Genomic DNA, 24959 nt, shown 5'->3' with positions numbered 1-24959 from the left:
CATATGGGATCCTCCCAGACCGGGGCACGAACCCGTATCCCCTGCATCGGCAGGCGGACTCTCAACCACTTGCGCCACCAGGGAGGCCCCTTAAATAGAATATTATTGATTGTACACATTTTATAATTGGATCTTAGAATAATTTTTACTAGCTACTGCATGTAAACTTTCTTAAGTGAAAAGTAAGGACACAGCCATTTTAGGGCAAGTGATAACTAATCTCATAACTTTTCTTTGTTTATTGGGTACCTTCAGCAATAGGTTGAAGTGAAAACCTCAGAAGAATCTATGGTGGAAACCCAAAATTACTGTGTTTGAAACAGTGGTAGAAGTCATTTAAGAATGAGAAACTTCACTAATTTAAAGGAGCTCTCATTTTTATTTTTTCAACTGTAAAATTATGATGACGATTAGGTTTTTGTGAGGAATAAGTGAATTGATAATATGTGAAGTCCTTATAACAGTGCTCAGTACATAATAATAAATATTCAGCTGTTAGGATCATTATGTGTACTATTCTTGTTGTTCCAAAAGTATTAGATAATGCTGCTACGGTATATTCTTATCATTAGAAAGAATTGTAGCTTAATCTTTCAGCAGGACTGTTACTGGATTTGTTTCTTAATTCTAATTCAACATTTCTTAAACTTTCAGAATTTAACTGTCACAGAACAACTAAACCAAGTAGGATTATGGGTAGTTTATAATGCTCTGTTCAATACAAACTTCACTTTTTACATTCATATAACCTTGAGGATTATACTTTGATATATTCATCTCCTTTTTTTATTAGTATACTTCATTAGATAATTATTGCTTTTAGGACAAGAATTTTAGAAAGACAGTTATCAAAACTGGTTTTATTGTTCATATGTAAGACCATTAGTGTGTTTTTAAATTCCAAAGTGAGCACTGATATTGGAAAAACAAACTCATTTAACAGATATTTACTAAGGTCTTACCCTAGTATATGGAGAGTATAAATAAATCTGAATAATATGCTGTACTTGCATTGAGGGAGTTTGAAATTTAGCTGGAGATAGGCACATACACAGCTAACTAAAATACAATTTAGTGATTGTCATTTTATGATATTTTTATGGAAGCATAGGAGAGGATCTGTTAACTATGTCTGAGAGGTGATTGGAAAGGCTTCACATAGGAGATTATATATAATCTTGAGGTCATTCCAGGGAAAGGTAAAACTTGTTTATATATTATTATGTATTTATTAGTGAAAATATTTTAAAACAATATATCTAGTGGCAGCTCTAAAGTTATGTATGAGGGAAGATTCTTAAGGGCAACAGTTTGGTGGGGAAAAGGCAGAGGGAAATTGTCTTGAAAGGGGTATTGCATAGCTCTCATAATGCTTAAATTATACATCATAGATCAACAAGACTAGCATCTACAAAGATGCTTTTATTTATGCTTTATGTAGTTTGAGGAAATGTCATTATCCTCGTTAAAGGTCATAGTTAATTTTACCTCAAGAAGTTGATAGAGATTATTAGAGGAGGACAATCCCTTATATCACCTCTTGATGCCGCCACTGATTATGTTTCAATCATGTTGTTTGGCTTTTTTTTTTTTTTTTTTTTGCAAGTGCATGTTTCTGTGATTTTTTTTTAAAAAAAACAAGTATTTATAGGATTCTAATGAACACGTTCAAGACTCTAAGTGTTATAATTATTGGCTGTCAAAACTTTCAACTGATCAGGTAATAATAAGTGCTCTGAAAGATTGTAGAGAAACAGTGTTTGAACTGCATTATAGTAGTATACTTCCAAGAGGTAGAAATGATAAAATTGTTATCCTTATAAATGTAGCAGTTAACTCCTGACCGGAGAGCAGGCATAATCTAATAAAAGAGAAATGATAAAGGAGAAAGTGATTTTTTAAAAATACAAATTTGTTTATTTTATTTTTGGCTGTGTTGGGTCTTCGTTGCTGCACGCCGACTTTCTCTAGCTTTGGTGAGTGGAGGCTACTCTTCATTGTAGCCCCATGATCTTCCTGGACCAGGGCTTGAACCCATGTCCCCTGATTGGCAGGCAGATTCTTAACCACTGCGCCACCAGGGAAGCCCGAGAAAGTGATTTTGTATTTAACACTTAAGTATTCTGTGTTTGCAAAAGAGTAGTTCACGGGATAGCCAGATTTTTTAAAGTACTAAAAATGTCAAAGAAGTAAAAATTAAATCAATTGAAAAATTGTTGAGTTATCAACATATTGAACATTATTTATTGCTTTGAAATTTTGATGAAGAGATTATTCTCAAACACTGCTGATGGATATGTAAATTCATTCCTTGTTTTTCATGGATGGTTTGGCAGTATGTATCAAGAACTGTAAAAAGCTTATATTTATTGACTCATTAATTCTGCTTTTCAGATTTTATCTCAAGGAAGTATTCTGAAATGCTGAAAAAACTGCCTGTTCTAAGATACTGTTTATATTTAAAATATGGAAAAGTTGTCTTAATGGCTGATAGCAGAATAAATAAACTGTGTTACATCCACTGTGTAGAATAAGCATGAAGAGTTGAAAGTTTTCAGAAACTTAGGAAAAGGTGACAAAGTTCAGGACAGTCTATTATGTTTCAGAATGCATGGGAAAAAGTTAAAAGGAAATATGCCAACAGGTTGACAGTATTTGTTGAATTGTGAGTAAATTTTTTCCCTTATATTTTTCTGTACTTTCTTGATTTTACACTGTAAATATATATTGTAGTTGAGGGGAAAAAAGAAAACTTGAAAAGTAAGTGATCTTTAATGCAAGATAATAGATAGGTTCCTTTTGAAAGTCAGGACTGACAGTTAATGGAATTTTTTATATATATATAAATTTATTTATTTATGGCTGCGTTGGGTCTTCGTTGCTGCACGCAGGCTTTCTCTAGTTGCGGTGAGCGGGGGCTACTCTTCGTTTTGGTGTGCGGGTTTCTCATTGCAGTGGCTTCTCTTGTTGCGGAGCATGGGCTTTAGGCGCGCAGGATTCAGTAGTTGTGGCTAGTGGGCTCTAGAGTGCAGGCTCAGTAGTTGTGGCGCACGGGCTTAGTTGCTCCGCGGCATGTGGAATCTTCCCAGACCAGGGCTCGAACCCATGTCCCCTGTGTTGGCAGGTGGATTCTTAACCACTGCACCACCAGGGAAGTTCGTGTTTCATTGTATTTTGATCCCTATTGGCTAATCCATGGACAGTTACTCAAGGTTTGGATTAGCGGTTTGTATTTCAAGCTTTTGTTAAAAAATACAGGATCATTATGTTAATGTTGATATTCTACATATTTCACTACTTGGGTTTAAGCTTGTCATGTTTTCTTTTCCCCGAGCATCTTGAAGTATTCATATGTTCACTTATCAAATAAAAATGTAAATTAGAAAATTCCCTAGTATCAAGGACATGCTGTAGTATTTATATGATTTTAAATGGTATAATAATGTCTAATATTTTGTAGTTTGTGTATTTTTCACCCAGTTTTGTTTTTTTTTTTTTTTTTTTTTTTTGCGGTATGTGGGCCTCTCACTGTTGTGGCCTCTCCCATCGTGGAGCCCAGGCTCCGGACGCGCAGGCTCAGTGGCCATGGCTCACGGGCCCAGCCACTCCGTGGCATGTGGGATCTTCCTGGACCAGGGCACGAACCTGTATCCCCTGCATCGGCAGGCGGACTCTCAACCACTGCGCCACCAGGGCAGCCCTTTCACCCAGTTTTAAACATCTAGTCTTTAGACTTCGATTTCTTTCATTTTAAAATTTCTGATAAAATATTTTTGGTAATTGATATTTATGTACCAGAGAAGAAGAATTTAGAAATAAACTCTTAAGAACATGAGACTACATAGTGTCAAAGAAAAGTTAATGAATGCATAGAAGCCCAAATTTTTTGATGTTCCTATTTCATATATAAGGCTCAAAGATCTTTTTAAAGTTAAGATGGGTATTTATTTATTTTTACAAAAATGTTAGTTTGTATTAGCCCCACATTCACAAAACTTAGAAAACAATAGAAAATGTCCAGCCATTGTGGAACTCTAACATCCAAGTATTAATTCCTTTATTCCAATCAAAAACAATGTTCCCAGAATTCAGCACAAAACTGAAAACACTGCTGCTACCAGCCATAGTCCATAACAGTAACTTTAAATTGTCCAAGGGGATTAAGGAAGCATTTTAAATCACTGTCACTCCTACCGAAGGATTTTAGGCAACGAGAATTTATTCTCATACAAGAATAAATTTGCATTTTATCATTAAACAGTATGAGGGCCTTAACTGGAAATTACCAGTTTATAAACTTTCTCCCCAAAATTTGTGAATATATCTGAATGTTAAAATTTTCTTATTTAGAAGATGGGTATTTATTCTAAAAGAGTGCATAAGGGTATGATTTTGTGTGTGTGTATATTAAATATACACGTTTTAGTTTATTTGAATCAAACGAGTTACAGAGGGACAGAGCCTTATAAACAACATGAAAGTAGCTTGAGGGCCATTGATTTGTACAGCTTGGATGAGAAGGCATTGTAAAAATGATGTTTATCTGAAAATTGTAGTACTTTTTTTTCTTAAAAAAAAAAAAATCCTTGTGTCGAGGGCTGACTTTCAGTAGATTGCAGCGAGGGAGCTCCTCTGCTACCTATAAAACCCCGACCCAGAAGCAGTCATCTACGATGGTTTAGCACGTTTCCCAACGAACGTGCAGTGCGTGACAGGTGAGGGGGCAGCCACCTTTCTGGCCACACCTGTAGTACCTTATTTTATATTTCTATTATGTAATAGAGTCTTTGTAAGTTGTTTAATTGAGCAGGTTTACGTCATGTGAGATTTACAAATATTTGCATAGAAACTAAATCTCAGTGGTGGCCAGTGCAGATGATCCAAAAAAAAAAAAAAAAAAGATATTTTGAGACTATTTTTTAAATGTTTAATATCAGATTTCAGATCCCGTTTTAGGGCTAACGTGAATTTGAGAACATGCCAAGCTTTCTGCTGTAGTATAGTTTACAACTTGAATCTCAGTAGACTCTAAATCCTGCCTTCTAAATTATTTTAACAAAGTAAATATAGTATAACCAACAGAAACAATCATCTTGTACTTGTTGAAATAAGTGATATTCATTCTTCCTCTACATTTAGTGAAAAAAGCTGGGTATGGGGCACTTATAAGCAAAACCTTTTATACATTGTAACATTCCTCAGGCCTTTTTCTTTAGGAGTTCTTATTTTAAAATTAGTTCCCAAATAATGAAACGCAACTATAAGTGTATTACATAATCAAAATGTTACATGGAAACAGGATAATTGCTAAAACACTACTATCCTATTACTTGTACTCATTGATTATTTAACAAAGTGCTGGGAAAAACTGGATAACTACTGTGTTAAAAAGAAGATGAGTGGGCCTCCCTGGTGGCGCAGTGGTTGAGAGTCCACCTGCCGATGCAGGGGATACGGGTTCGTGCCCCGGTCTGGGAGGATCCCACATGCCGCGGAGCGGCTGGGCCCGTGAGCCATGGCCGCTGGGCCTGCGCGTCCGGAGCCTGTGCTCCGCAACAGGAGAGGCCACAACAGTGAGAGGCCCGCATACTGCAAAAAAAGAAAAAAAAAAAAAAGAAGATGAGTAAGAGATACAAACTATAAGTATAAAATAAGGTACAAGGATATATTGTACAACACAGGGAATATAGCCAATGTTTTATAATAACTGTAAATGGAGTATAACCTTTAAAAATTGTGAATCAGTATATTGTACAACTGTAACATAATATTGTACAGAAACTATACATCAATAAAAAAAGATATCTGTCTTCTCAGTATCAAAAACTTCCAGATGGAAATAGATTTGTGAAAAACATAAAACTAGAAAAAATACCTGTAAATATTTATGGACTGTTAGAATGATTCCCATTTCAAGCATAGCACCTAAGGCAGAAGTCATAAGGAAAAAGATTGATTGGATTATTTAAAAATCCATGGGGAGTGAATAAAATTTTGAAGCATACTTATAAAAGAGAAGTTTTGAAATGTATATATGACAAATGACTAATATTCTAAATGTCTGAGGAGTTCTTACAAATGAGAAAAAAAGTCATAGAGTTCTTAGAAGAAATAAATGTAGTCCAAAATTTATGAATGATTCAATCATATTAGTAAAAAGTAAACTAAAACAATGAGATATTTCATACATTGAATTGGCAGATTTTTCTTAAGATAACATTCAGAATATGGCACAAATATTGTAAGGGGATCAGAAATGGACAATTTAGTAGTATGTATCCAAATTGTACTTGTCCTTTGAAGCAGCATTTCTGTTTTTAGGAATTTATCTTTAGGAAATAATAGAGAATGTAAACAAAGATTCTCCTACAACAAAGTTCACTACTGTGTTTGTAATGGCAGACTATTGGAAGCAATCTAATTTTTCAACAAAGTGGTGAGATTTCAGTGTTCTTTATTACATTTCTATAAAATATCATTTCAAAATTATTTAAATAGGAAATGAAAAAACTTCATTTAAGCTCATAGTAAATACTAACATTGATTTGTTTACTCTGCTTCAATTTTCTCACTGGTAAATTGTGGATAATAATAGTATCATAGGGGCATTGGGACAATCGAGTGAGTTAATATATGAAAAGCACTTAGAATAGAGCCTGACACGATAACTGTAGTTAACAGTATTGTGTTGTATATTTGAAAGTTGCTAAGAGAGTAGATCTTAAAAGTTCTCATCAGGGCTTCCCTGGTGGCGCAGTGGTTGAGAGTCCGCCTGCCGATGCAGGGGACACGGGTTCGTGCCCCGTTCTGGGAAGATCCCATATGCCGTGGAGCAGCTAGTCCCGTGAGCCATGGCCTCTGGGCCTGCATGTCCGGAGCCTGTGCTCCTCAACGGGAGAGGCCACAACAGTGAGAGGCCCGTGTACCGCCAAAAAAAACCCCAAAAACAAAAAACAAAAACAAAGTTCTCATCAGAAAGAAAAAAATTTGTAATTATATGAGGTGATGGATAGGTTACTAAAACTGTGCTAATCGTTTCACAACATATACATATATCAAGTCATAATGCTGCATACCTTAAACTTATACAACATTGTATGTCAATAAAATTGGAAAAAAAGAAGGGACTCTTAGACCAAAAAAAAGTATAGTTCCTGATACATAGTAAGTGCTAGGTGATGTTTGCTATTAGCCTCATTAATTCACAAAATGCTTCTGAAATGTGAGATAATACAGAAAAATCATAGTTTATGGTATAATACATTATAGATACATGTATAAAAGATTTGACTCTAACTTGGAAGAAGAAAATTGCTTGACCTTAAGAAATTGGCCTAGATTGAAAGTAAGTGACAAAGGATTACATTGTTAAAACAAATACACTAAACTTGTCTGGAGTTTTTATCCCTGCTATACAGCATGTACTTGATGCGGATCTCAGGCTAATTTTGCTATTAAACTGAGTCTCTCTTTGTTTTGTTTTGAACAGGTTGGCTCAAAGCTAATCTCTTGTCACAAACTGGTATTGGCTTGTGTTATTCCCTACTTCAGAGCTATGTTTCTCTCTGAAATGGCTGAAGCCAAGCAAACACTGATTGAGATCAGAGATTTTGATGGTGATGCAATAGAAGACTTGGTAAAGTTTGTCTATTCTTCACGACTCACTTTGACTGTTGACAACGTCCAGCCTCTATTATATGCAGCTTGTATTCTACAGGTTGAACTGGTGGCTAGAGCTTGTTGTGAATACATGAAGTTACATTTTCATCCCTCCAATTGTCTGGCAGTAAGAGCCTTTGCAGAAAGTCACAATCGAATAGACTTAATGGACATGGCGGATCAGTATGCCTGTGAGCATTTTCCTGAAGTGGTGGAGTGTGAAGACTTTGAAAGTGTGTCACCCCAGCATCTCCATAAGCTTTTGTCCTCCAGTGATCTAAATATTGAGAATGAAAAGCAGGTCTATAGTGCAGCCATCAAGTGGCTTCTTGCCAATCCTCAGCATCATTCCAAATGGTTGGATGAAACACTTGCACAGGTAGGGATGAATAAGATTGTGTATAGAAATAAAATGATATGGAAGCAAATCAGCATGTTCCATTTATCATAAAAAGTGTAGATTATCCATTGATGTAATATGATGTGAAAATGGCTTTGACTCTTTCCTACTTACTATACCATTTAAGGATAAGTCTGAATGTGTTTTATTTGAATTAGAAAGATCATTACCTGATTTTTAACCTGAATATTTTAAAAATCCCTTAGAGATATCATTAGTACAGACCAGTACTGGAAATTGCTTTAGAACTTGGCACATTGAGCTTCATTCAGATTTTAGAAGGTAAATGAGTTTTAAAAAGAGAACATGATTCAGTGAAAGTAGAGAATGAACTGTCCAATTGCAACTTAAATTTTGTATCTGCAACTATTCACAATCTTAGGTTCGTTTGCCGCTGTTGCCGGTTGATTTTCTTATGGGTGTTGTGGCAAAAGAACAGATTGTCAAACAAAATCTAAAATGTAGAGATTTATTGGATGAAGCAAGAAATTACCACCTTCACTTGAGTAGCAGAGCAGTACCTGACTTTGAATACTCCATTCGGACTACCCCAAGGAAACATACTGCTGGTAATTAAATTACTCATTTTATCAACTCTGCTGTAAGGAATTTTGTTGTATTTGAGGGTTGGTTATGTTTGCCGAAACCTAATTGTAAGATGATTAGTATCTGATTGTCTTAAAGTAATAATTGGCAAGTAAGGTTATATATGAATTCTTACTGTGCATGATTTCAGATAGTTTTACCAGTAAGCCAATTTTTTAAAAAACCGTAACAAGACCTATACACTCTGAAGAGCCTGCTGAAATATCTTTTCTTTGGGAGTCTTTTTGATTCTTCTAGGCAGAATTAGATCCTCTGTCATTTTTGCTTAAATGACACTTGCTTTGCACATCTTACTATGTTGCATTGAAATTTATTTGACATGTTTTGAGCCCTTCAGAGACAGGTAGGTATCTTAATAACTTTGTATCCCTGGTACCAAACATGGAGCTTAACACATACTGCATATTTAAATGTTTGTTTTTGCATTTTATCACATCAAAAGAAAGGTACTTAATACATCTAATAGTATAACAGACCACATTAAACTCTTAGAATATAAAGCTCTTATACTTGAAGAGGCATGCAGTTTCGCCTTTATTTGCCATAATTTACAGACTTTCATGTTTTCCTGAGAAAATAGTTTTATGTTCACTTACGTTACTCTTTATAAAGAATATATTTGTGGGATAAGGGAGAATAAATGTGGTCAGTGAATTCTGGAATCAGCACTCTGAACAGAGACTTCCTGTACATCTGCTGTGACCTAATGTGGTTATTAAATAAAGAGATCTGTGGAATAGCCTAAAAACAACAAAAGGCAGTACATGGTAATGAATAGTGGGACTTTATCTAGATAATATAAAGAAAATTTGAATGTTGTAGATCTGCCTATGAAGAAGTAGTTCTTCTAAATAGTTTAACATGAAAAGGATATTTTTCCCTTTTTTTATAGGTTGATTTCAAGTATTAAATTTTTGAAGCGTAGATTTTTTTAGTTGTGAATCCTGTTTCAAGAAGTCAAGGTATTTAATTCTTCAGATTCAGACTTGAATTCAAAGATTTTGGCAGTCTAGGTTATATGCCAAATGTATTAGACCCTCATATACGTGATCTCTTACATGATTGCAAGAACTTTATGAAGTAGGTTTTAGTGAAGGATTTGATCCTTATTGTGAGAAAGATGGTGTTATTCCATTTTATGGATGAGGAAACTAAGAATCAGAGAGGGTGAAAGGATGCCCAAGGCTACACAGAACAGTGGAGAAAGGATTTGTGTCGTGATCTTTTTACTTCATTTTAATTTTTTTCCTTCCATGTCATGTTCCTAGGTGACCTATGTAGCTGAAATATTAGGGTCCACTTAAATAAAATCTAATCAATAATTGGGATTACATTCTGGGATTATAATTCCAGCTGTGCCATAAAGCATCTGTAATTTGGGGCAGATTTCTTAATCTCTGAAGGCATCAGTTTATAAATAATTTTGACTGCAGGATCTTTAAAGTCTCTTTCAACTTTAAATTTCTCTGACTTGAAACACTGAATTGGTTGGAAAAGATAGCACAGGCAGTTCTGGTCATTCATGTATGTAGTCATTCAGCAAACATATATTAAGTGCCTACTATGTGCCGGGTTCTGGGTTAGGCATTAGAAATGTAAACACACAGGGCTTCCCTGGTGGTGCAGTGGTTGAGAGTCCGCCTGCCGATGCAGGGGACACAGGTTCGTGCCCCGGTCCGGGAAGATCCCACATGCCGCGGAGCGGCTGGGCCCGTGAGCCATGGCCGCTGATCCTGCGCGTCCGGAGCCTGTGCTCCGCAACAGGAGAGGCCACAACAGTGAAAGGCCCACATACCGCAAAAAAAAAAAAAAAGAAAGAAATGTAAACACACAAATAGGCTATAGCCGTTCCTGTTTTGAGAGAACTTTCAGTCTGATCTAGGGAAATAGCCATATGAATAAGTAAATGCAATAAAGTATTAAAGGTACTTTGATATAATCAAAAGTTATAGTGGGAAGCAAAAAGAGTGGTTATTTTTACTTTGGAAGGGACAGAAAAGGTTTTATAGGGAAAATAACCCCCAGTCTTAGTTTTGAATAATAAATAGATGTTTTTCTGGGTGCCAATTAGAGAAAAGGGTATTCAGTTTATTTTACATTTATTGAACGTTTAGTACACGCCAGGCACTGTGCTCATCTTTATTAGTGCATAAACGCTTAACACACTATCTTAATCTCGCTTAGACTCTGGTGACAGATATCAGCATAATAGATCATTTCGATACTGTATATTACATGAATGAGAGTTACCAAAAGTTGTTATCAGAACATTGAGGAGGATCACTATATGGGTGATGCAGGAGCTTAAACATTAAGGGAAAGAGAGGGAGAAAATCGCATTGGACAGTGCAAGGCTTTTATGCTCTACTAAGGCTTTATCTTGTAGAGCAGTGGTTCTCATAGTGTGAAGCAAGTGGTGTCCTCTTGACCAGCAGCATGAGCGTTCACTTGGGAAGTTTTTAAAAATTCAAAATTTTGCACCTACCCCAAACCCACTGAATCAAACTCTTGGTGGGGGAGGGGTCAGGCCCAGCAATCTGTGTTTTATAAAATAGCTCCTCTGGTGATTCTGAATCAGAATAGTTTTTTTTTTTTCTTTTTTTTAATTTGGCTGAGTCGGGTCTTAGTTGTAGCACACGGGATCTTAGTTGAGGCATGCAGGATCTTTTAGTTGCAGCATGTGCGATCTAGTTCCCTGACCAGGGTTCTAACCTGGGCCCCCTGCATTGGGAGCATGGAGTCTTAACCACTGTGCCACCAGGGAAGTCCCCAGAATAAAGTTTTGATTTGTTAAGAAAAATTGTGGTAAAATACATATACCATAAAAATTGCCATTTTAACCATTTTTAAATGTACAGTTCAGTGGCATTCAGTAAACATTTTAAGAACTACTGATACAGGTAATGAAAAGCTGTTGAAAGAGCCTTTTAATTAGATTATTCAGTTGACAGTCTGAAAGCAAGAGTACTAAGTGATAAGAGAGAACAAGATTTTGCAGTAATAGCTGATGAGGGCCTGAACTAACAGTGGCTGTGGGAATAGCGAGGGAGAGAAAGGATACCTCAGGGAAGGACAAAGTTGTTTAGGTGGGTGAGGAAGGGGAGATCTTTTATGTTGGGTTTGAGGTGCCTCTGGGACATCAAGTGGAAATGTGGCTTAGAAATGCAGATTGGAAGGCATTATGATACAGATGGAATTTTAAGTAAAGGGATTGAACTTTTCCTGTGTAAGCATGAAGTATGTGAGAAGTAGGCTGAGAATGAAACAGAAAACATAGAAAAGACAGAAATAATAGAGAAAAGGAGACTTTGATATAATGGAAATCAAGAGTTAAGGAGTTTCCAAAAAAACTAGGGTGATCAGTATATCAAATGTTGTAATTGTATTCAGTCAGAAATTAACTGTATGAGTTTGTTGGATTTTGTCATGACCTTACTAGCAACAGCAGTTTTTCAGGGTGGGTGAGGATCTCAACTGTATTATAGTGAAATGTTAACAAGCTGAGATAACTGATGTATTCTATTCTTTGAAAAGTTCAAATGAGGGGGAAAAAAGAAAATTAGATTTTTAGTGGTATAATGACATTAAATGCTATCCAAATAACTTTTTTTCCCCATTAATCAAAATTTTGAGTTCGTAAGTTTTTTTCCACACTTATCTATCTTTTTTTTTTTTTTTTTTTTTTTTTTTTTAGTTAGGGGGAATTTCCTGGCAGTCCAGTGGTTAGAACTCCATGCTCTCACTGCCATGGGCCTGGGTTCAATCCCTGGTCAGGGAACTAATATCCCACAAGCTGTGTGGTATGGCCAAAAAATAAAAAATAAAAATAAAATTAGCTGTAAAAAGAAAAAAGGGGAGCTGTGATTTTAACCTCTATTTTGTGACTTTACCCTCTATTTTGTGACTTTACCTTTAGGTGTGCTATTTTGTGTAGGTGGTCGAGGTGGATCGGGTGACCCCTTTCGCAGTATCGAATGCTATTCTATCAACAAAAACAGTTGGTTCTTTGGACCAGAAATGAACAGTCGAAGGCGACACGTGGGTGTAATCTCAGTGGAAGGTGGGTCTGCTTTGTGTTAAATCACATCATGTCACCACAATGATCTTTCAAGTATTTGAACTTTGAGAATTTCTTTCTATAAGAAAATTCCTACATTATAAAGTATGTTTCAATATATCAGATTATTTGATGAATGTTTACTTGTTTTATGCCCATAGATGCTCAGTGTACAATCTCTTGCATATAGATGCTTAACAGGAGATGAGTATTAAGGAAAAGGGAGTTAAACTATTCTGAGTTATATTCACAAAATAACCAAACTAAAAAAAAAATATTTATTGAACCCAAATAATAAATATATATTAACTTTTTTCTATACCTAATTATTATTATTGAAATGAGGTTTTTTTACCTGGTTACTAAAAATGAATTAATTGCAGAACCATGGATAAATTGTTAGGAGAATTAAAAAGTCACTTTTCTTCCAATTATAAAAGTATAAATGCTTTGGGGGGAAATATGAAAACATATTTAATAAAAAACAAAAATCATCCGTAACCCAGACACCTAAATAGTTACCGTTACTATTTTGGTATGTTAATAGTTCCAATTTTTATTTGTTTCATTTAGAAAGGTTTGATATATTAAGAGTTTTATATTTTCTTTATACAAGAGCATTTTTTCATTTTATTAAACATTCTTTGCAAGGATGATTAGTGATATCATCTACTAAGTAATAAAAAGTTGGGAAAACTAAGGGCAGGATAATGTTTGAACATTTAAATAACTTGTAAAACAGCATGTTTCAGGCATTTTATTAAGCAGAAGCTTACATTTATTTTCATTTGACTACTGAAGTGACTTGATCATAATGTTGAACAGAACAAGATTTGTTGAAAGTTAATTTATTGTGCTATTTTAATTATATATTGATTATATATAAATTTATTTATTTGGAAACAAATGAAAATACTTCTCTACTTGACAGGTAAAGTGTATGCAGTGGGTGGACATGATGGAAATGAACATTTAGGTAGTATGGAGATGTTTGATCCTCTCACTAATAAATGGATGATGAAGGCATCAATGAACACAAAGAGGTAGATGAGCATGGACATTTATTTTGATTTGTTGGTGGAAAATAAAGTTTCCTATAACTGAAAGGGCTAATTTTTTACTCTGCATTTTTAGAAACTTTAAATACCTTCCTAAACACATTTTGTTAAAGCATCCAATGTGATGCTTCATTATAACTTTTAAAATTTTCCTGAAAATTAAGAATAGAATCATGTCTTTGAGTATGATAATGATTGTCATAGTTTTGACTCATACCTGAGCATTTATTTAACTTTTTATTTTGAAATAATTTAAAATTTTCAGAAAAGTTTCAAAAATAGTTGTGTTCCTGTGTACTAGTGGTGCTCAACTGAAGATAATTTTGCAAATGGGCATACATTGACATCTAGTTTTCTATTCTTGATGAATTTAACATAGTATTTTTAACTGAGTTTTCTTGTGTGTTAGAAGTATGAAAAATTAGATGGAAATGTGAAGAGAGTTCGGCTGAAAAGAGATTTTTGGCCTTTTTTTCACTCATGAGGAGAAAGAATCTTAGTGGGAAAAACTTAGCCTTAAAATACACTACTTATCTATAAATGACATTTTAATACTTTAGTAGGGCTTGATTTATGCTACATGGTAACCACAAACAGTTTAAATTCTAACACATGAATTAAAATGGGGGAGAAAATCTTTAAGTACATTTTTAATCTTTATACTCTTGCCTCTTTATCATGCTAAGTTGGTTTTTAGCTGAGAATTGAGTGAAACTTGTCTAACAAAATAGCAGTTGAATTTCTTTGATCTTTTAATATATACCCTGAGCACTACAGTAGCTTTCCAACTCTATAAAAAGTAATAGAACTGCATTTATTTTCTCATGTTATTTGTTTTTATAATTTGTATCCCCCCAAATCATTGTTTCAGTGTGTATTCCAAAATAATATTCACATGTTAAATACCTGGTTTTCTGGTTTTTCCCCCTTTTCTTTTTCATCTTTTCACTAAAATGGATACTGATGTTTGTTCAAGGTATGGTTTTATTGAAACCCATCATCCTAACAGAGCATCTCTAGGGGTTGATTGATTTATTCAGCAAATACTGGTTAAATGCCCATTACAAGATATACCAAGTGCTGAAGATACAGCAATAAATAAGACAGTCAGGGTCCCTACCTCCATAGAGCTTACATTCTAAAAGGCAAGATAGAAATAAAGACATAATTACAAGGGTAATAATGCTAGCACCAGCGAAAGTAAAGAATGCTCGAGAGTGGAGTCCCATTTAACCTAAGGTCTGAAGGAACAAAAGAATTTAATTTAGACTCATTAAGTGGTGGGTGGTGTAAGGTTGGTGGATGGAAAGAGATGAAGAGCCTTTGAAAATCTGGAGATGAATGAGAGCAGAGAGCTTGAAAGAAGTCCCGTGTGGCTGACAGATCAAAGGGGATAGTGTCAACAGATACAGCTGAAATAGCAGGCAAAAAATAAGGGCCTTTCAAGTTTGCCAAGATTTTTTAATCTGGTGTGCTTTGAAATACACACACACATTTTTTTTTTTTTTGATAGCAGGGGAGTGATAGAATCAGATTTCTCTTTCCAAAGATCCTCTGCTATGAAATGGAGAATGTATTTGAGGAAGACCAGAGTGAAAACAGTCTGGGAAACCAAAAGGGTTATTGTAATATTTTTAGTCAAAGAAATAACGGTGGCTTGGACTAAAGTGGTAGAAGTTGAGATAGAGGAAAGAGGACATATTTGAGAGAGAGTTCAGAAGTGTACAATCAACAAGATTTTATGATAATTAGATGTGGGAGGTAAAAAAAACAATAAGGTAAGGCTAAGATGATCCTTAAGTTTCTGGCTTAAACAACTGGATTTGGATAGTGGTGTGACTTTCTGCATTAGGAAAAGCAAGATGGTGTATGGGATAAAGTTTTTGTTTGTCTTCTAATGGGTATATTAGTTTTCTCTTGCTGTGTAACCAATTATGACAAACTTAGAAGCTTAGAACAACATCCATTAATTAGTTCACAGTTCCATAGGTCAGAAGTCCAGCAACTTTAACTGAGTTTTCCACTTAGGCTCCACAAGACCAAAATCAAGGTGTACGCTGTAGGCTCTAATGGAGGCTCTGGGGAAGAAACTACTTCCAAGGTCATTTAGGTTATTGATAGAATGCAGTTCTTTGTGATTGAAGGACTGAGTTTCTTGTTTTTACTGGCTGTAGGCCAGGGATCACTCTCAGCTCCTAGAAGCCATTCTGAGGTCCTTTCCAAATGCTCCCCTCAATCTTCAAACTAGCAGCGACTTGCAGAATCCACCACGTTCTTTGAGTTTCTGACCTGTCATCTGCTACCAGCTGGAGAAACCTCTCTGCTTTTATAGGACTTACGTGGTTAGATTAAACTCATTCAGGTAGTCTCCACTTTGCCATGTAATGTAGCATAATCATAGGAGTAAAACCAGAGGGTGAATGTTGTGGAGGAAGACATCTTAAAATCTGCCTAGCACAGGGAGGTAGACAGTAAGTTTCACTTCAGGTTAAAGTTAAGGTTGAAGATCCAGACACACAGATTTGAAGTAGAAGCTGTATATATGTCTGGAAATACATATTAGAGTTATAAATCCATGGAAAGAATGAAATTGCCTACAGAGAGAGTATAGGGTGATAAGAGGCCTTAGGGAACTTCATAATTCAGTGACAGAATAGAGAAGGCACTGGTAAAGGAAGCTGAAAAGTACCAGCCAGCGATGTAATGGAGGAGGAAACTCAAACATGTGATGTCACAAAAATCAAGAGAGTTTTGAGGAGTAAGAAATAATTAATAGTGTCTTATGGTCTTGTGGTTTAGGGGGTGGAGGGAGGGGGGAATTATATGGTATACTCACTTCTGCCATGATATAACACTCATATATTCTAGAGTGTACACACATGTGTTCACCCACACCTGAAAGTTTTTATAACCACAGTATTTTGTAAGTCATTGCTTTATACTCAAGGGAAAAGAAGTTAAGGACACAAAATGAATGACAACATTATCCTTAAGAATTCTTTCCTAGGATACTCTTTTGGTAAACTGAAAGTTAGAATCTCAGTAGAGCAGCAGCTCTCTCCAGAAATAATAATAGCTAATACACAGCACTGAATATGGGCTAGTCACTGTTCTTGGTGCATTACCTGTATTGACAAATTAATATCAGTTGTGTCTACTGCTTTCTCAGATGGGTGACAGATGAAGAAGCAAGGTAGTAAAGGTTTAAACAATACACATTATCCAAAGTATATACCAAGTCAGTGACAGATAAATTTTAGAATAGTTCAACTTTTGATTGCTGCAGTGTGTTTTTTAAGAAATTGGTATAATTTTTTTTCAGTCACCATTATGATGAATTAGTTTTTAACATGGGCTAAGTCTCTTCTGTTCCAAGATAAATAGATGCACTTCAGAAGTTAAGCAATGTGATATAAAGCTTGTAATATAAAATTGATGTTCTTTTGTGTGATGTAATGAAACACTGCAACAAAATGTGCTCTGCAATTACGTGAATTTAGTAATGAGATTGACTTCTGACCTCTGTAGCAGACCATCTCTGTCAATTCATCAGTCTCTTAATTATGCAACTGAGTGTTTTACTAACTGAATGTTTTGGACTCCATTTATAGTATTTTGTTGGGTTTTCCTTTATTATTTCATTTAAGTTTAAAGTAACCTGTGTAGGCTATGCATTATAAAACTCCAGAGGGCACTGTTCACATAGACTTGCACAATTTGGCAACCCTGTAGCCATCTATTCAGAAGCTTTGATAAATCTAAAAATAACGGGAAAAAGCCACATTGACGTTTAATGTGATAAATGGATACATTAGCACAATTATTTTGCTACCTTTTTTCTGGAAACAAATGGAATGCTGAAGTGTCTTTTATTGTTTTTGCAGGCGAGGAATTGCCTTGGCCTCCTTGGGAGGCCCAATTTATGCAATTGGAGGGTTAGATGACAACACTTGCTTCAACGATGTTGAGAGATACGACGTAGAATCTGATCAGTGGAGTACAGTGGCACCAATGAATACTCCCCGTGGAGGAGTTGGCTCTGTGGCTCTTGTGGTAAGTTATGTGGCAGCTTGCTCACTGGATTGCATTGCATCACATCCCTAACCAAGTAAGGAAAGGTCTGATGTATTCATATTTCCAGTATGCAGATATTGATTACACACCAGATTATTTCATGAAATACTGCTCTCTTGCACATTCTGGTCTACCATTAGGACAGCATGTAAATCAATTCAAAATCTAATGTCTTGTGTTTTTTTTTTTTCTTTCTTTATTTAGAACCATGTTTATGCAGTAGGTGGCAATGATGGAGTAGCTTCTCTATCTAGTGTGGAGAGGTATGATCCACATCTCGATAAATGGATAGAAGTTAAAGAAATGGGTCAGCGAAGAGCAGGCAATGGAGTTAGTGAGCTCCATGGTTGCTTATATGTTGTTGGTGAGTGGATGATATTTCTCTAGTGTAATGTTTTACAGGACATACAATGATAGTGTCAGTAACACAAATTACATTGCATTTAGTCCCAAGTGGAATCGGTCCTAAGATTTGCTTTTGAATTCTTAAGATTCATATTCAAGCTTCTTTGTTTACATATTCATCTTTCATGTTTAAAACTCTACCTCCATATTTTTACTTTACTTTTCTTGTCTTCATTTCAAGGGAATTGTGTTGACTAAGCAAACCAATAGGTATTTCATATGCATGATGGCAGTTAGTGTCTCTGTATTGCTTTTTGACTTACTATATAATAGAGTTGGAGGGGAATAGCCAAAGCAATCTTGAGAAAGAAAAATGGAGGAAAAGCGGAGCTGCAGGAATCAGGCTCCTAGACTTCAGACTATACTACAAAGCTACAGTAATCAAGACAGTATGGTACTGGCACAAAAATAGAAATACAGATCAATGGAACAGAATAGAAAGCCCAGAGATAAACCCACGCACATATGGTCACCTTATCTTTGATAAAGGAGGCAAGAATATACAGTGGAGAAAAGACAGCCTCTTCAATAAGTGGTGCTGGGAAAACTGGACAGCTACATGTAAAAGAATGAAATTAGAACACTCCCTAACACCATACACAAAAATAAATTCAAAATGGATTAAAGACCTAAATGTAAGGCCAAATGCTATTAAACTCTTAGAGGAAAACATAGAACACTCCATGACATAAATCACAGCAAAATCCTTTTTGGGGCTTCCCTGGTGGTGCAGTGGTTGAGAGTCTGCCTGCTGATGCAGGGGACACGGGTTTGTGCCCCGGTCCGGGAAGATCCCACATGCCGCGGAGCGGCTGGGCCCATGAGCCATGGCCGCTGAGCCTGCGCGTCCAGAGCCTGTGCTCCGCAATGGGAGAGGCCACAACAGTGAGAGGCCCGCGTACCGCAAAAAAAAAAAAAGAAAAAAGATCCTTTTTGACCCACCTCCTAGAGAAATGGAAATAAAAGCAAAAATAAACAAATGAGACCTAATGAAACTTAAAAGGTTTTGCACAGCAAAGGAAACCATAAACAAGACCAAAAGACAACCCTCAGAATGGGAGAAAATATTTGCAAATGAAGCAACTGACAAAGGATTAATCTCCAAAATTTACAAGCAGCTCATGCAGCTCAGTATCAAAAAAGCAAACAACCCAATCCAAAAATGGGCAGAAGACCTAAATAGACATTTCTCCACAGAAGATGTACAGATTGCCAACAAACACATGAAAGAATGCTCAACATCATTAATCATTAGAGAAATGCAAATCAAAACTACAGTGAGATATCATCTCACACTGGTCAGAATGGCCATCATCAAAACATCTACAAACAAAATAAATGCTGGAGAGGTTGTGGAGAAAAGGGAACTCTCATACACTGTTGGTGGGAATGTAAATTGATACAGCCACTATGGAGAACAGTATGGAGGTTCCTTAAAAAACTACAAATAGAACTACCATATGACCCAGCAATCCCACCCCTGGGCGTATACCCTGAGAAAACCATAGTTGAGAAAACCATAGTTCAAAAAGAATCATGTACCACAGTGTTCATTGCAGCTGTATTTAAAATAGCCAGGACGTGGAAGCAACCTAAGTGTCCATCAACAGATGAATGGATAAAGAAGATGTGGCACATATATACAATGGAATATTACCCAGCCATAAAAAGAAATGAAATTGAGTTATTTGTAGTGAGGTGGATGGACCTAGAGTCAGTTATACAGAGTGAAGTAAGTCAGAAAGAGGAAAAGAAATACCGTATGCTAACACATATATATGGAATATAAGGGAAAAAAATGTCATGAAGAACTTAGGGGTAAGACAGGAATAAAGACACAGACCTACTAGAGAATGGACTTGATACGGGGAGGGGGAAGGGTAAGCTGTGACAAAGAGAGTGGCATGGACATATATACACTACCAAACGTAAAATAGATAGCTAGTGGGAAGCAGCCGCATAGCACAGAGAGATCAGCTCGGTGCTTTGTGACCACCTAGAGGGGTGGGATAGGGAGGGTGGGAGGGAGGGAGACGCAAGAGGGAAGAGATATGGGAACATGTATATGTATAACTGATTCACTTTGTTATAAAGCAGAAACTAACACACCATTGTAAAGCAATTATACTCCAATAAAGATTTTAAAAAAAAATACTTAGAGTTCTTGATAAGAGAGTGGGATATTGTTAGCACTTAAACATCTACAAGTAATAGAAGTAATACTATTTCAGTGCTTATGTGTATTAAAGAAGAGAAATAACATAATTTTTTACCTTTTCAGTCTAGCCTGACCATCACAGCAGCTCTTTGAGGTAGTGAGAGACTGAGAGAGTGAATAATATTGTCACAGGCCTAAATAAGTTGACAAGGCTGGAATTTGAAGCAGGGTCTGTGAGAACCCAGCGTTCTTACACTACATCATTGCTACCTCTCTCAGCTCCCTACCTAGCAAGGGCATTGACATATGTTATATCTCAACAGGAGTATCATTGTTACTGTTACTTGTTAAATCTTCTGGGCACTTATAGTAGAACAGACATGGTAAAAATAAGACTGACTCAGGTTGAACCTTAAAATAAAAACCCTCTTGGTCATTCAAGTCCTACTTAAAACAGGTACAACTGATTTGAATAAGAAAACTTTGAAGGTAACTGTATATACAGGAAGCTAATTGCATCCTCCCTTTTCTGTTCCTCTGCTTTGAGTTCTTTGTTCAAAATTTATATGCATTAGCTAGGAAAATGATAGGGAGCCCATGAAAAAGAGGACCATGAAAAATATAACTACCCTGTATTAAAAACTTAATCTCTTCTACCTTAGCGTTAGCAATAATTAAAAGTAGAGCCTTTGTTATAGTGAAAAATGTTTTTTTATCATGGTTGTGGTGGTGATAACACTATTACATTTGTTAAAAGTCACTGAATTATGAACTAAGATCAGTGAATTTTATTTTTTAATTAATTAATTAATTAAGTCTTGGCTGTGTTGATTCTTTGTTGCTGTGCGCGGGCTTCCACTAGTTGTGTCTAGCGGGGGCTACTCTTCGTTGTGGTGCGCAGGCTTCTCATTGCTGTGGCTTCTTTTCTTGTGGAGCACAGGCTCTAGGCACGTGGGCTTCAGTAGTTGTGGCGCACGGGCTCAGTAGTTGTGGCTCGCGGGCTCTAGAGTGCAGGCTCAGTAGTTGTGACTCATGGGCTTAGTTGCTCCACGGCATGTGGGATCTTCCCGGACCAGGGCTCGAGCCTGTGTCCCCTGCATTGGCAGGCAGATTCTTAACCACTGCACCACTGGGGAAGTCCCGATCAGTGAATTTTTACCTCAGTTGATTTAATAAAATTAAACCCATTAGAGAAGTTAACTTTGTTGATTTTTTTTTTAACCTGACCTTGTTTCTAAATAGACCATCATAATATCAACACTTATGTTCTCAGGAAAATAGGCTTAGTCATCAGGGAGACCTATTACTCATGTAGACTGAGATGGAGCCTAAAAAGAGACACATATATTTTTAAAGGAAAGAGCACTGTTAAAATAGGAGTCTCTGTGTTTAACAATCAGGAACATAATAAGTAACATTGTTAAGATGATTTATAGAGAGGACTGTCGGCATCTAGAATAGGTACCATGAAGATGTAGTTTTGGCAAAAATTGGTAACAATTCAGTCATAGTCCACCATCTCTGTAATTATGATTACGATTATAATACTAAGGGAAACAGTTGGAAAACTTTGACTTATATCTAAGTGAGTCAAGTGACTTAGTGTAGTTTATTCTCTTCTCAAGCCTTCTTACTGTTTAAAAATCTAATATATACATGTACACACAGAGAGAAGGAATCTCAGTACTTTCTTCCTTGTCTCTAGGAAGCTAAGGGAAAATTATATGAATGTCCGTGGGGTTTTTTTTCTCCTAAATTATCTGCTTAAATATAGGGACTTTAGTTTCTCTCACTTTAAGATTTTTAATCCTAATATTGAGGAAAATACTATTTAAATTATCTTGAATTGTAGTAAATGTATAATAGGAGTTGGTAGTAGTGATAGATGTTGGGGTTTTCTAAAATGTTTTGAAAAGATTGATTTGTAGAAGCTATTGAATTGAAATTTAATGGTTAATTTCTATGAAACATAATGCTATTTTAAAAATCTTTCTTTATATAGGTGGTTTTGATGATAATTCTCCTCTGAGTTCAGTTGAGCGGTATGATCCTCGAAACAACAAGTGGGATTATGTAGCAGCCCTTACCACTCCCAGAGGTGGAGTGGGGATCGCAACAGTGATGGGCAAAATCTTTGCAGTTGGTGGTCATAATGGCAATGCATACTTAAATACAGTAGAAGCATTTGATCCAGTGCTGAATAGGTAATTTTTACTTCCTTTACACCTTAATGGGATCTTCTGGTAACAGATTATCCCAGTGTGCTAAAATGCTGCTACATGTAGTTAATAGAAAACTTTGGGGATAGCTTACTATCTTTCAAAACCAGTCCCATAATAGGGATTTTTTGTTTTGTCTTTTGAGTAAAGTAAATCATGATTTGTTTTAAAGTAACATCCTTTCTCCTCTATCTTTTCAGGTGGGAACTTGTTGGATCTGTGTCTCACTGCAGAGCTGGAGCAGGTGTAGCTGTGTGTGCCTGTTTAACTAGCCAAATTCGAGATGTAGGTCATGGATCCAGTAATGTGGTTGACTGTATGTGACTTGAGTTCCAGCCACCAACAATTTAATAACATCTCATAGGCAAGAAAGACTACCAGGATTTTGTAATGGCCACCTTTGAACAGCTTTAACTACTACTAGAGTCTCATTTAAATGTAAACTGTTGATTGTGACTAAGTGCAACTTTTGAAATGGTAGCTGAAACTACTGGTAATAAAGTTGATACTTCCCACTTTAACAAATAATGAAGTAGGGAAGGAAGACACTCTAACCTGAAACCATATCTCCTCCAAAAAAAATGTGTTTAAAGGAGTGCCAAAACCTTGAAATTCCTTTTTTTTTAAAGGGTGGATGAATCAAAATGTAAAATGAAGTCATAAAATGAAGGCAGTGGATTTTTCCTAGAGGGGAGATTGGAACCTATTCATCAACACAAGGATATCAGGACACATAACAGACCTGCTTCATTTGAAGATCTTTTCTACTTGGTGCTGATGAATTTATGCCTTGCTTTTTTCTAGGTGTTGAGTTTTCAATTCCTTGGATATTTACAGAAATAGGAAAAATGTTTCATCTTTCTGAGTGCCCTTTGGTTGTGTTTTCAGAAGCTTATAGGAATGCTGTAGGAAGCCCTTAATTTCAGTTTGAAATGTTAGGACACCAAAAGATCTAACTGAACTAATTCCTTCTGAACGAACCTGCAGTTTTATTTTTTCATTGCATGCCGAAAGGATTTTTTTCATAATCAAAAATTGGACCAGAGGGGATATTAGAGGAGAAGGCTTTAAAGTCGACATTATTCTAGTGCCCATTCGAGAGCCTTGAGAGGGAATGGTGTCCATTATACAACTCCCTAATGAGGAGACTGCAAAAATATGTTTAACACTCTTCTTTGATTTAGTCATTTCATTTTGAACCCAAGATTTATTATCTTTCTATTTTGCTGTTTGCCACCATCGTAGTTTTTCTAAACTGTACAGTCTGGATTTATTTATTTTCAGAAAATGAATGCATTTTTACAAAAACCCTTTATAGACTGTAGTTGAACTGTTGATTACTTCAAGTCCATCATTACCAATAAAAGATATTGTAAAAACAGAAAGATTGAAACTTTTTCCTGTTATATTTAATTCTCTCCAGTATATTTATTGAACTTTTATTGAAAATATTTCTTTACATTACTTTAAAGCCCAGGATATTGATACATCTACTGATCTAACAGCTCTTCATGGTTTTACCAGCATTATAAAGTGGCTTGTTTGTTATATGTATATATTTTTATAAATATTTATGAAGAATATTAAAATATTATATTTTGTATTTGCAGTGCAAGTTTGGTACCTCTCTTTTAGGCCTTCCTAAATTTTCCTTTAGTCATGCCTTAGAGTTTAGTATAGTTTACTGCTGTCAGTCATCTTGTTCACAAGGAAGCTGGGGCAGTGAAGAACACTACTCCATCTGTCCAGCCCTGAAGCTCATTGCCTAGTAGCTGTGATGGTCCTTATTAAATGGCAGCCTAGGCTTGTCAGTACAGTAAGGCAGAAGGCCACATTACAAAAGCCAGTGCCTTGGGTATATTAGATCAAAAAATAAGAAAAAATTGTAAGTGGTCTCAGCTAGCAGATAAAGGTCTATCGTGAAGCAGATTTAAATGTTCCCAATTTTTTGCTGTCAGCCTGTGGGCAAGTCCATAAGTCATTGCTGGATCTGAACCAGTGTTCTCTTGTACAATTGTAACCATATTTCAGTCAATCCCAAAAGCATTTAACTCCGTAGCACTCAGTGAACTGGCTACAACTGGCTGGATGTGGAGAATAAGGCTCAAAACCTGGCTTCAGCTATTTCTTATGTCTAATGGAGTTCTGGTATTATAATGCTTGTCTAGGTATGGTTACTAGTGTGTTACATGTATTTTTGTGGGGGAAGGGATCTTTTATTTTTTCTAAGATTATTTAAAATGTTTTTTTCTTTAACATATTTCTGCCTTTGTCATGTGTATAGCATTTAGGAACATGAAGGTGTTACATTTCCATTACTGGT

At 35.9% G+C, this 24959-nt stretch overlaps 1 protein-coding gene across 9 annotated transcripts in view; it reads left to right on the top strand.

Annotated features, from left to right (window-relative positions):
* The window catches only part of KLHL8 (kelch like family member 8), a 53473-nt gene extending 29452 nt beyond the window's left edge, over positions 1 to 24021 (top strand). For 7 of the 9 annotated variants that reach the window (XM_060114374.1, XM_060114395.1, XM_060114424.1 and 4 more), the window contains 8 exons: positions 7490 to 8038; positions 8442 to 8628; positions 12582 to 12725; positions 13654 to 13765; positions 17665 to 17833; positions 18059 to 18218; positions 22420 to 22621; positions 22837 to 24021. In XM_060114374.1, the coding sequence (XP_059970357.1) occupies positions 7490 to 8038; positions 8442 to 8628; positions 12582 to 12725; positions 13654 to 13765; positions 17665 to 17833; positions 18059 to 18218; positions 22420 to 22621; positions 22837 to 22960 (1647 nt within the window). In that variant the 3' untranslated portion in view covers positions 22961 to 24021. The remainder of the gene's footprint in view (positions 1 to 7489; positions 8039 to 8441; positions 8629 to 12581; positions 12726 to 13653; positions 13766 to 17664; positions 17834 to 18058; positions 18219 to 22419; positions 22622 to 22836) is intronic. The other 2 variants (XM_060114446.1, XM_060114435.1) reach the window with 2 other exon arrangements.
* The last annotated feature ends 938 nt before the right edge of the window (positions 24022 to 24959 follow it).

Source organism: Mesoplodon densirostris, chromosome 1 (assembly GCF_025265405.1).
Source record: "Mesoplodon densirostris isolate mMesDen1 chromosome 1, mMesDen1 primary haplotype, whole genome shotgun sequence".
NCBI classification, from domain to species: domain Eukaryota; kingdom Metazoa; phylum Chordata; class Mammalia; order Artiodactyla; family Ziphiidae; genus Mesoplodon; species Mesoplodon densirostris.
The sequence above is the reverse complement of the archived record's forward strand: the minus strand, read 5'-3'. Positions and strand labels throughout refer to the sequence as shown.